This window comes from Primulina eburnea, chromosome 3 (assembly GCF_022965805.1).
Source record: "Primulina eburnea isolate SZY01 chromosome 3, ASM2296580v1, whole genome shotgun sequence".
In the NCBI taxonomy this organism is placed as follows: domain Eukaryota; kingdom Viridiplantae; phylum Streptophyta; class Magnoliopsida; order Lamiales; family Gesneriaceae; genus Primulina; species Primulina eburnea.
In genome coordinates, this window is record NC_133103.1 from 18623 (window position 1) to 30842 (window position 12220).

General features: G+C 49.9%; 1 protein-coding gene across 1 annotated transcript; it reads left to right on the forward strand.

Annotated features, from left to right (window-relative positions):
- The first annotated feature begins 5640 nt into the window (after positions 1-5640).
- On the forward strand, positions 5641-10313 carry LOC140828489 (uncharacterized). The gene is made up of 2 exons (XM_073191434.1): positions 5641-9429; positions 9705-10313. Exons 1-2 carry the CDS (start codon positions 5641-5643, stop codon positions 10311-10313), a joined length of 4398 nt encoding a protein of 1465 aa, XP_073047535.1.
- Positions 10314-12220: the final 1907 nt, after the last annotated feature.

Consider the following 12220-nt stretch of genomic DNA (forward strand, 5'->3'; position numbering starts at 1 on the left):
CGATGCTCTGAGCGCCTTCGCTCTAGACTTTTGCGTATCACTGGCTTTGCGGAGGGTACTTGCCGATCAAACCTAGGTGTCCCCTTATTTCGGGGCAATAGGACGTGTTTCCCTTTTTGAGCCCCTCGTACAGTCTGTTAGGAGGCGGTTGGAGGGTTGGGAGATTCGCACTCTTTCTCCGGGGAGCCGCATGACCCTCATTCGTAGCGTGCTCCTCTCGATGCCCATATATTTGTTTCAGGTTGTTCAGCCTCCGTTGGCTTGTCATGGAGAAACTTGAGAGAGCCTTTAATGCCTTTCTTTGGGGTCCAGGCCCTCGGAGAAGAAATTGCATTGGGCTCGTTGGTCTCGGGCTTGCCTCCCCGTGGAAGAGGGGGGTCTTGGCTTTCGGAGATTGAAAGATCTCGTGGATAGCTTCTCCATAAAACTGTGGTTCGGTTCAGGCAGGGATCTTCCCTCTGGGCCAAATTTTTGATGAGGAAATATTGTCTCTTGGCGCACCCAGCTTGTGTTTCTTCTCGTGGTTTTATCTCTCCCACTTGGCGGCGTCTGCTCCAGATCAAGCCTCGTGCGGAGAGTGGAATTCGCTGGCGTGTTGGCCATGGAGATATTTCTTTTTGGGATGATTGTTGGTTCAGGGATGTTCCCCTGTCCAGTCAGACTGAGGTCTGTGGGGATCGTGGTGCCCGGGTTTCCCATTTATTTCGGAGGGAACCTGGGATTTTGACCTTCTTTGTTCAGTTGTTGCTCCTTCTTTTGCGGAGCAGATTGTGTTGGTCCCGATTCTTTCGGGAGAGTTGGATTCGGCTCGATGGATCCATAGCTCCGATGGTGATTTTTCTGTCAGTCCGCTTGGGAGTTGATCCGTTTGCGCGCCCCGATCTCTGGTTTTAATCGTCCCTGTTGGGGTAGCTGGTTGAGGCCTACAATGTCATTCTTTCTTTGGAGATTTTGGCATCAGTGGCTCCCAGTTGATGAGGTGCTTCAGCGCCGTGGCTTTGCGTTAGCGTCTCGTTGTCAGTGTTGTGATATGTCTGAGACATTCACGCATGTGTTTATTCGCAGCCCGGTGGCTCGTCCTGTTTGGCATTTTTTTGGTGCTGTCTTTGGGGTTCGTATCCCTGACACCGAGGATTTCCGGTTATTCCTTAGTGCCTGGAAGCGGAATCTGGTCTGGGCCCCAGGGGGGCCCATGTGAGGGAGTTTCTCCCTTTCATTATCTTGTGGTTTCTCTGGACGGCTCGGAATGATGCGAAGCACCGCCAGCTCTCCATTTCTGGAGAGACGGTGAAGTTCCAGATCTTGTCTTACCTGCGCCTCGCCCATTCTGCGCGTACTGTCAAACCCAAGCATTGGGTGGGTTATTTCCAGGTGGCGCGATCACTGGGGATCTCGGTTTGCTTTTACAGATATCATCGGACGGCGATTGTTCGTTGGCTTCGGCCACCGTTCAGTTGCTTTAAGCTTAATGTGGATGGGAGTTCGAGAGGGAATCCTGGGATTCTTCGGTTAGTGGCGTCGTTCGTGATCATTCTGGGCGGGTCTTGCTTTCGTTCAGTGAGTTTATTGGAGCTGGGTCTACTATCCGGGCGGAACTCTGGGCGGTCTGGAGGGGTCTTATCCTTTGTTCTGACCTTTCTTTTTTCCCTCTTTGGATCGAGGTTGATTCTCAGATTTCTATTCAGATCCTCCGCTCTCGTCAGTGTCGTTGGGGGCTGGATCACATTGTGTCTAGGATTTTGGTTCTCTTGAGGGGCGTATGGTTCATATCTCGCATATATACCGGGAGGGTAATTCGGTGGCGGATGCTTTGGCGGCTAGGGCTCATGACCTTCGGCAGTTTACCTTAGAGTTAGGTCCTTCTTTACCCAGCCACATCTCCATCCTTGCCCGTTCGGATCGTTCTGGGCTCCCTTATCTCAGATCCAGATATTCTTAGCCATTTGTAGCCCCTTCTTCCTTTTGGATCTATTTCTTTATCTATGTATATGTATGTATTTTTCTTGCAGGTCTTTTTGCTCGGAGTTTGTTTTTTATCGCTCATTTGAGATGTGCAAGTTGGCTCAAACACTTGCACTCTCCATATTATGTTCCTTTGGACTTGGACGGGTCCCAGCACTTCTTCCATCGGTGCTTCTCTTTGGACCATTCCTGGTTTACGGCAGGCGCTCACTGCAGGCTTCTCCTTGACCGCCTTTTTTTCTCTTTTATGCTCTCTTGCCGATTGTTATGGTGGTTCTGGATGATCTATTTCGGTGGTCTCTTTGGCCCGGAGCCTCATTCTTGTCGGGATTTATATGTTTCTACTTTCGCTCAGCGCTTTGGTGGCTCTGGATGTTCTGTATTGGTTGCATCTTATTTCAGAGTTACCGTCACGCTTGGATTTCTGACTTGAGCTGGATTATGGTCCTTTTTTTGTGTTTCGACTGTTTTGCACGGTGACTTTCCAGCTGCATACTATTTTGACTGCTAGATCATGCATAGCAGATCGATCTCGGATTAGGATGTATTATTCAGTTTGGCATTACACTGGCACATGGCTCAGACTTGGGTACCATCGGTGGTCTTTTGCACCTACTTCTGAGCCGGATCTCTGCTGCTTAGATAGGTTTCGATTTATTTCCATGTATTTCATGTTGCTTATTGATGTTTATCTGTATTATACGCTTTTCCTAGGGATTATGTTTTGGCTCACTTATTTGCCACCCTAGTGTTATGCTTTAGGTTTGTTGTGTGGTAGCTTTTCGAGAGGTCTTGGTATAGTCCCCCTCTCGTTAGGTTTTTATGTTGTACTTTTGTTTTTGATGTTATATACAGGTAGGGGTCTGCCTAACCCCCCCGCTTCCGGCGGTGTTTTCTTTTAAAAAAAAAAAAAAAAAAAAAAAAAAAAAAAAAAAAACACCCTAAACTCTAAACCCTAAACCCTAAACCCAACCCCCAACCCCCAAACCCCAAACCCCAACCCCCAAACCCAAACCCCAAACCCTAAACCCTAAAAAAAAAAAAAAAAACCCTAAACCCTAAACCCTAAACCCTAAACCCTAAACCCAAACCCCAAACCCTAAAACCCTAAACCCAAAACCCTAAACCCTAAACCAAACCAAACCATTTTGCCCCCAAAAAATTTTCTCTTAAAAAACACACAGTAAAACGTGAGAAAAAACACACTAAAACCGTCACTATTCACGCCCTACCTGCCGCCATGCCGCCGCCGCGGATCCCGGCCGGCCAACCACCCCACCTGAACCGCCTCCTCACGGCGACCACCCTGTCCAAGTTTCAGCCCCATTGGAGTCCGGTAACCCCTCGATTTTTCAGTTCGAAAATCTGGCTTTTCCGTCCACTTCTTCGCCGGCGCCGGTTACTGCTCCTCTCGGCGCCGGACTGCCATCATTCGATTCGCCTCAGTCCGACACTTCGATTGGTACCAGCCCCACACCTTATAATCACGTATCTCAGCCGCAATCGACGTGCAAAGTTCCGACTGCACTGTTCAAAAACTCGCCGGAGATGCCATCTTCGATTCCGGTGGATTCTTGCAATCTCGTTTCAATCCAAGCCCCGATCTGTGATACCCACTCTCAGACGATTCCAATCGTACCGGTTTCGTGCCCAACACCGTTCACCGTCGCCGGCAATTTCAGATCTAAGATTTCCGCGGCGGACGGTACTTTTCCGTCATCTTCCTCGCTCAATTCCGGCGTCGTTCCTGGGTATTTTTTCAATTCCTCTTCACACGATGATCGTCCACCTATGGGTAGAGTTTTGCCTCCATCAATTTCCGGTTTCCGGCCACCGGTCGGAAACCCCCAATTTCTAGGGCAAACTCGATTTTACTCTCATCCTTTGGTTCAATCGACCCCTCTGCCGGCCGGTTCCAGTGGATTGAAGACCGGTTCCGTGATCTCCTCGTCCTCGCCGATCTTTGGTACAGCTCCGGTGGTCAACTCGCCGGTCAACTCGGGCGGGTCAACTCAGCGAGTTGACCGGGTCAACTCAACAGTCAACAACTCGGGTATGAGTTCTAAATCTGATTTTCGGGCGACTAAGACATTTCCGGTGTCATTTAGGGATGCTCTGGCTCCGACTTCCCCTCGCTCGGGGAAGAATGGCTTTGGAGATGTCGTGAACGCCATGGATGAAATGCCCCGACCGACTCTTAAGGATGGGAAACTGGGTATTTTATTCCCGGATGAGGTAATGTCTTCTCTGATTGAGCCTTTTAAGTTTTCTTTAGTTGGGAAGATATCTGGTAATAGATCCTTAGTTCCAAACTCGGAAATTTCGAAGGCATTTGCTCGTTTGGGATTGAAGCGATCTTTTGATTTGAGGTTTTTGCCTCGGGGTTTTCTGATCCTGTCACTTCAGTGTGAGGAGGATTATGCGTTCTTTTGGACGCGTGGGCAGATGATGGTTGGACCTCTCGGGATCCGTTTTTCCAAATGGACCCCGGAATTTAATCTTCAGGAAGAATCTCCCATCGCACCGGTTTGGGTGCGTTTCCCGGGTTTGCCCATTCACCTGTTTAACAAAAAAAGCCTTTTTGCCCTTGCTAAGATTTTGGGCAACCCGGTGAAAATGGATGACTTTACTGCTGACTCCTCTCGGAGCGCTTTTGCTCGAGTCTGTGTGGAGATGAATGTGTTGGAACCACCAGTTAAGCAAATTTGGGTGGGTTGGGGAGATCATACCCAGGAGATTGATGTTGTGTATGAGAAAATACCTGGGTATTGCTTGGATTGCAAAATGTTGGGTCATTCGACCGCCGTTTGCTATTCTCATGGCAAAAATCCTAGACCTGCTCGATCCAAGCCTGCGGATCGAGGGCCTCCTCAGCCGGAGGCGCCTCCTGCTCAGGCACCACCTGAGGGTGCAGCCCATGTCATTGTCCCGGGACCACAGCCCCAGCTTCATGTCAATGGCCATGGTCCCCGACGTAGACAGAGACGGAGGCCTGTTCGTCAGGCTCTCCCGAGGGATGACCCTCTTGCTTCGAACTCTTTTGGAGTTCTTTCACATTTGCAGGAGACAGAGGTTGGCTCTGAGGAGCTTGGATTAGGTGTTCCTGATCCCTCTGTCGGTTTGAGTTCTCATCAGGAGGCCCCTTCTTCTGACCGCCCTGCGGTCACGGTGGCTGAGGACGATGAGAGTGTTCCTTTTGTGGACTGCGTGGATGACCTTGGATCTCCACGCCCGGATGTGGTGACTGTGTTTGTCCCTCCGGAGGTTTGTATTGAAAATCATAGCAGCCACTCGGTCCCATCTTTTCCTGCATCCCCTGCTGATGCCACTTCTATGCTGGACGAGTTGATTGCTCGACAGGGACCCCCTATTCTTGAGATGACCCCCAGTCACATGTCGGCTGATGATCCTGATCAGGATTTTGATCGACATTCTGTGTCTGGATTTAGCTGTGGGTCCGAGTGTAGTATTCTGGACACTGACATGTCCAATCCCAGAAAAAGACCTCAGGATGATGGTCGGCGATCGCATAAAAAGCGATCGGGTCCTTCTTCCACCCGTTCCCCATGAATTGCTTAATCTGGAATATCCGGGGACTTCGCGGTTCGGAGTCCCAGCAGAGGCTTCATGCCTTTGTGAAGGAGAAACAGATTAAGGTTTTTGGCTGTTTTGGAGCCCATGATTGATCTGGATCCGAGATTCATGACTCGCCGTTTGGGGTTTTCTGGAGTCATCTCTAATCTCTCCGGTCATATCTGGGTCTTTTTTGCTGCTGATGTGAGGGCGGAGTGTGTTTTTGATCATGCTCAGTTCCTTCACATCAGAGTCTCTGCCTCTTTCTTGCCGACAGAGATATTTTGTTCTTTTGTCTATGCTAGATGTGATTATGTCCAGCGTAGGGATCTTTGGGCTTCCTTGCTTTTGGTCAAGCCTGTTTTGGGTCCCTGGCTGGTTGGCGGCGACTTTAATGTCGTCAGGGATGCTTCTGAGTGCTTGGGCTCCCGTGGTGGTAGGTTGCTACCCATGGAGGAGTTCAACACTTTTATTCTTGATTCTGGCCTGATCGATGCTGGTTTTGAGGGGTCTTCGTTCACTTGGACGAATAAGACCATCTGGAAGCGGTTGGACAGGGTCTTGGTTTCTGTTGATTGGGGAGATCATTTCAGCTCGATTCGGGTTGAACATCTCGCTCGTACTGTTTCGGATCACTGTCCGCTTTTGGTTACCGCTCCTGTTTTTGCCCGTGGGCCGAGCTCGTTTCGCTTCCAGCGTATGTGGGTTAGGCACCATGGTTTTTTGCAGACTGTTAGGCTTAATTGGAATTTACCTTGCAGTCTGACTGGTATGTCGCGTCTTTTTGTCAAGTTGAAGCGTCTTAAGAATCACCTCAAGTGGTGGAATCGGGATGTTTTTGGTAACATCTTTGATAAAATCACCGAGGCTGAGAGTGCGGTTCGTTCCGCGGAGCTTGCCTGTGAGGCCGATCCTTCCGATTCGAATTGGACTGTCTTGTCCGATCGTAATGCGGATCTGGCGCGTGTCACCGCCATGGAGGCGGATTTTTGGAAACAAAAAGCTGCATGCAACTGGCTAGAGGATGGTGAGCGGAACACCAAACTCTTTCATAACATGGTTAAGAAGAAGCGTGTGGCTAATAAGATTTTCCGCATATGGGATGATGGGGTTTGCCTGACGTCTCCTGATATGATTCAGCAGTCGGGTGCCTCGTTTTTTCAGCACTTACTCACTGGGGATCCCTTTGTGCTTGATTGTCCTGATTTTTCGGGGTTTCCTTCGGTGATTTCTGATGAGGAGAATTATGGGATTACTGCTACCCCCTCCCTTGAGGAGGTGCGTGCGACTGTTTTCTCCATTTCTCCTGACAGTGTGGCAGGCCCTGATGGCTTCTCTTCGGCGTTTTTCCAGCATTGCTGGGAGATCGTTCATCAGGATGTGTTGGATGCGGTTTTAGATTTTTTCAGCGGCTCTCCCCTGCCCCAGAGCTTTACTGCCACCACGATTACTTTGATCCCAAAAGTCGAGGGTGCTCGGGCTTGGTCGGATTTTCGTCCGATAAGCCTCTGTAATGTCACGAACAAAATCATTTCTAAGTTGTTGTACTCTCGCTTGCGGGCTGTGGCGGAGAGACTTATTTCTTTGAATCAGAGTGGTTTTGTTCCGGGACGGATGATTTCTGATAACATCCTTCTTGCTCAGGAGCTCACTCATAGTCTCACTCTCCCCACTCGTGGTGGCAATGTTATTTTGAAGTTGGATATGGCTAAGGCCTATGATCGGGTCCAATGGCCTTTCCTTTTTGCTGTTTTGCGCCATTTTGGTTTCTCTGAGCAGGTTGTGGCTTTGGTGTCGGCCTGTATTTCTCATTGTCATTTCTCCGTTAATATCAATGGCTCTCTTTCGGGGTTCTTCGGTTCGACCAGGGGCCTCAGGCAGGGAGACCCGTTGTCCCCTCTTCTCTTCATCCTAGGGGCGGAGTATCTTTCGCGTGGTCTTGACAGACTCTACTTGCGTCATCCTGCTATTAGGTACCGTTCTAGTTGTGATCTTTTGATTTCCCACCTGGCCTATGCTGATGATATCATTATTTTTGCCAATGGTGGGTCTCGTGGGATGCAGCGTCTTTTAGACTTTCTGCATCACTACGAGAACTGTTCGGGACAGATGGTGAATGCTGTCAAGAGTTCCCTGATTTTACCTCCGCGATGCTCTGAGCGCCTTCGCTCTAGACTTTTGCGTATCACTGGCTTTGCGGAGGGTCACTTGCCGATCATGTACCTAGGTGTCCCCTTATTTCGGGGCAATAGGACGTGTTCTCTTTTTGAGCCCCTCTTACAGTCTGTTAGGAGGCGGTTGGAGGGTTGGGAGACTCGTACTCTTTCTCCGGGGAGCCGCATGACCCTCATTCGTAGCGTGCTCCTCTCGACGCCCATATATTTGTTTCAGGTTGTTCAGCCTCCGTTGGCTGTCATGGAGAAACTCGAGAGAGCCTTTAATGCCTTCCTTTGGGGGTCCAGGCCCTTGGAGAGGAAATGGCATTGGGCTCGCTGGTCTTGGGCTTGCCTCCCCGTGGAGGAGGGGGGTCTTGGCTTCCGGAGATTGAAAGATCTCGTGGATAGCTTCTCCATAAAATTGTGGTTTCGGTTCAGGCAGGGATCTTCCCTCTGGGCCAAATTTTTGATGAGGAAATATTGTCTCTTGGCGCACCCAGCTTGTGTTTCTTCTCGTGGTTTTATCTCTCCCACTTGGCGGCGTTTGCTCCAGATCAGGCCTCGTGCGGAGAGTGGTATTCGCTGGCGTGTCGGCCATGGAGATGTTTCTTTTTGGGATGATTGTTGGTTCAGGGATGTTCCCCTGTCCAGTCAGACTGAGGTCTGTGGGGATCGTGGTGCCCGGGTTTCCCACTTTCTTTCGGAGGGAACCTGGGATTTTGACCTTCTTTGTTCAGTTGTTGCTCCTTCTTTTGCGGAGCAGATTGTGTTGGTCCCGATTCTTTCGGGAGAGTTGGACTCGGCTCGATGGATCTATAGCTCCGATGGTGATTTTTCTGTCAGGTCCGCTTGGGAGTTGATCCGTTTGCGCGCCCCGATCTCTGGTTTTAATCGCCCCTGTTGGGGTAGCTGGTTGAGGCCTACGATGTCATTCTTTCTTTGGAGATTTTGGCATCAGTGGCTCCCAGTTGATGAGGTGCTTCAGCGCCGTGGCTTTGCGTTAGAGTCTCGTTGTCAGTGTTGTGATATGTCTGAGACATTCACGCATGTGTTTATTCGCAGCCCGGTGGCTCGTCCTGTTTGGCATTTTTTTGGTGCTGTCTTTGGGGTTCGTATCCCTGACACCGAGGATTTCCGGTTATTCCTTAGTGCCTGGAAGCGGGATCTGGTCTGGGCTCCAGGGGGCCATGTGAGGGAGTTTCTCCCTTTCATTATTTTGTGGTTTCTCTGGACGGCTCGGAATGACGCGAAGCACCGCCAGCTCTCCATTTCTGGAGAGATGGTGAAGTTCCAGATCTTGTCTTACCTGCGTCTCGCCCACTCTGCGCGTACTGTCAAGCCCAGACATTGGCTGGGTGTGTTTCATGTGGCGAGATTGCTGGGTATTTCGGTTGCTCTCCACAGATTTCATAGGACGGCGATTGTTCGCTGGCTGCGGCCGCCGTCCGGGTGCTTCAAGCTTAATGTGGATGGGAGCTCGCGTGGTGCATCTGGGGACTCCTCTGCTGGTGGCGTTGTTCGGGATGATTCCGGGAGGGTCGTGCTCTCATTCAGCAAGTTCATCGGAGCTGGGTCTTCTCTTCGGGCTGAGCTTTGGGCGGTTTGGAGGGGTCTTCTCCTTTGTTCGGATCATTCTTTCTTCCCTCTTTGGATCGAGCTTGACTCTCTGACTTCTATTCAGCTCATTCGTTCCCGTCGATGTCGCTGGGGTCTTGATCACATTATATCCAGGATTCTGGTCCTTTTGAGGGGGCGGTCTGTTCATATTTCGCATATATTCCGGGAGGGTAATTCGGTGGCGGATGCGTTGGCGGCGAGGGCCCATACCCTTAGGCACTTTACCTTAGAGTTAGGTCCCTCCCTCCCTAGGCACATTTCCATACTTGCACGTTCGGATACCTCCGGACTTCCCTATCTGAGATATCGATGTTCTTAGCCGCTTGCAGCCCATCCCTTCCCTTGGACCCATTTCTTCGGTATTTCTATATGTATATGTATATTTTTTCTTTGCAGGTACTGTTACTTAGGGGGTTTCTCTTTTCCCCCGTTTTGCCAGGCTGGTGTGAGTGGGCCCAGACACTCGCACACTACATGTTTGGTCTCCTCGGGATTGGGTGGGCTCTTGCACTTACCCTCTTGGTGCTCTTCTTTGGCCCTCTCATATTCCCTGGAGCGCTATTTTTGCTTGGGCCTCTCTTTGGTCCACTTCTGGTCCCTGGCGGGCGTTTACTGCAGTTTCTCGTTGCCCGCCGTCTCAGTTCTTCCATAGGAGTTTACTGGATGTCGTGGTGGTTCCAGGAATTCTTTCCGGACGACCCTCTTCATTGTTATGATACCTTCGTCAGATTTCTACTTCGGATGCTGGATATTTTTTGTTCTGGCCGGATTGCGATCTTCATTTCGCTCGTCTATCGTCATTATACAGTGATTTCCTGGCATTATCTTATTTTGACTGCTGGGATTCATACAGTTACTCGGTTTCAGATTAGAGTTGTTTTGACATATTGGATTCTTCAGGGTGATGGCTTAGAGATGAGAATTTCTTCATGGTTTCTGCACTCATCTCCCAGTTATTATTTGGTCTTCTTCGGCGTGTTGACTCTTAGCGCAGCTCGTTTTTGATTAGTTTCTGGCGCACTTTTTGTCGTAGTCTAGGGTTATTTTTGCTTATGTATTTATGTCCCTAGGCTGCTTGGTATTCTTGTTTTTACTGCTGTAGCCTTTTTGAGGAGGTCTTGGTTTAGTCCCCCTCCTCTTTTAGGTTTTCTTTCTGTTGTTACTTTCTATTTTGTGGATATATACAGGTAGGGGTCTGCCTAACCCCCCGCATCCGGCGGTGTTTTCCGGTAAAAAAAAAAAAAAAAAAAAAAAAAAAAACCCTAAACCCTAAACCCTAAAACCCTAAACCCTAAACCCCCCCGCATCCGGCGGTGTTTTCCGGAAAAAAAAAAAAAAAAAAAAACCCTAAACCCTAGACCCTAGACCCTAGACCCCAAACCCCAAACCCCAAACCCCAAACCCCAAACCCGAAACCCTAAACCCTAAACCCTAAAACCCTAAAACCCCAAACCCCAAACCCCAAACCCGAAACCCCTAAACACTAACCCCCTAACCCCTAAACCCTAAACCCTAACCCTAAACCCTTAACCCTAAACCCCAAACCCCAAACCCCAAACCCCAAACCCTAACCCCTAAACCCTAACCCCTAAACCGAAAAAACACACACTAAAAGCGTGAGAAAAAACACACTACCTTGTCACTATTCACCACCCACTCCCGCCATGTCATCGCCGCCGGATTCTGACCGGCGAAGCATACCACCGGAACCGCCTCCTCACGGCGACCAACATACTCAAAAATCAGTTGAATCGGAGTCCGGCAACCCGTCCTATTTCCCGACTGAAAAAGCACCAATTCCGTTCACATCTTCGCCGGCGCCGTACACTGGTCCAACCGGCGCCGACCACCAACCATTCGACTCGCCTCGGCCAGACGCTTCGTTTGGTACCAGCCTCACCTTCAACAACTCCGTGTATCCACCGCCATCTCTGATCAAAGTCTCGCCTTCACTGTTCATGAGCTCGCCGGAGTTATTTCCTTCGATTCCGGCCGATTCTTGCATCCTCAGTTCAATCAAAGCCCCGATCTGTGATACCCATGCACAGACGATTCCGATGGTACAAGTTTCAGCCTCAACGCCGTTCACCGGCGACGGCAATTTCAGATCTACCATTTCAGGGCCAGGCGCGATTTCGCCGTTACATTTTTCATCAAATTCCGGCGCCGATACGGCGTATTTCTTCAATTCCTCTGGCCCAGCTCTTCGTCCAGTCATGGGTAGGAGATTACCAGGTTCAATTTCTGGTTTCCGGCCACCGGTCGGAAACCCCCAATTTTCAATGCAAAATCGAATTTCTCCCGTTTCTTTGCTTAAATCGGACCCTCCATTGCCCGAGTATGCTGGAATTGGCACCGGTTCTGGACTCTCCTCACCGTCCCCATCACACGGTGGTGCTCCGGCAGGTGACTCCCGAGTCAACTCGGTCGAGTCAAACAGCCGAGTTGTACGAGTTGACTCGGCAGTCAACCCCAGTGCTGAAATGGTCAAACCAGGTACGCGTGTTCCAATTCCGCTTACTGTGTCATTTCGTGATATTCTGTCTCCACCGTCCCCTCGCACGGCCAAAAAAAGTTTTGATGAGTTGCACAATTCAATGAATGAAATGCCTGTGCCGACTCTTCGAAATGGGAAACCGGGTATTCTCTTCCCGGATGAGGTAATTTCTTCCCTGGCAGAACCTTTCAAATTTTCTTTGGTTGGTAAAATTTCAGGGAATCGATCTCTAGTTCCAAATTCTGGTATTTCTGCGGCTTTTGCTAAATTGGGACTAGTTAGATCTTTTGATTTAAAGTTCATGCCTCGGGGTTTTCTTGTTCTCACACTTGCTTGTGAGGAAGATTATGCGTTTTTTGGACCAAGGGGGTTATGCAGGTGGGTCCTCTGTCGGTTCGCTTCTCTAAGTGGACGC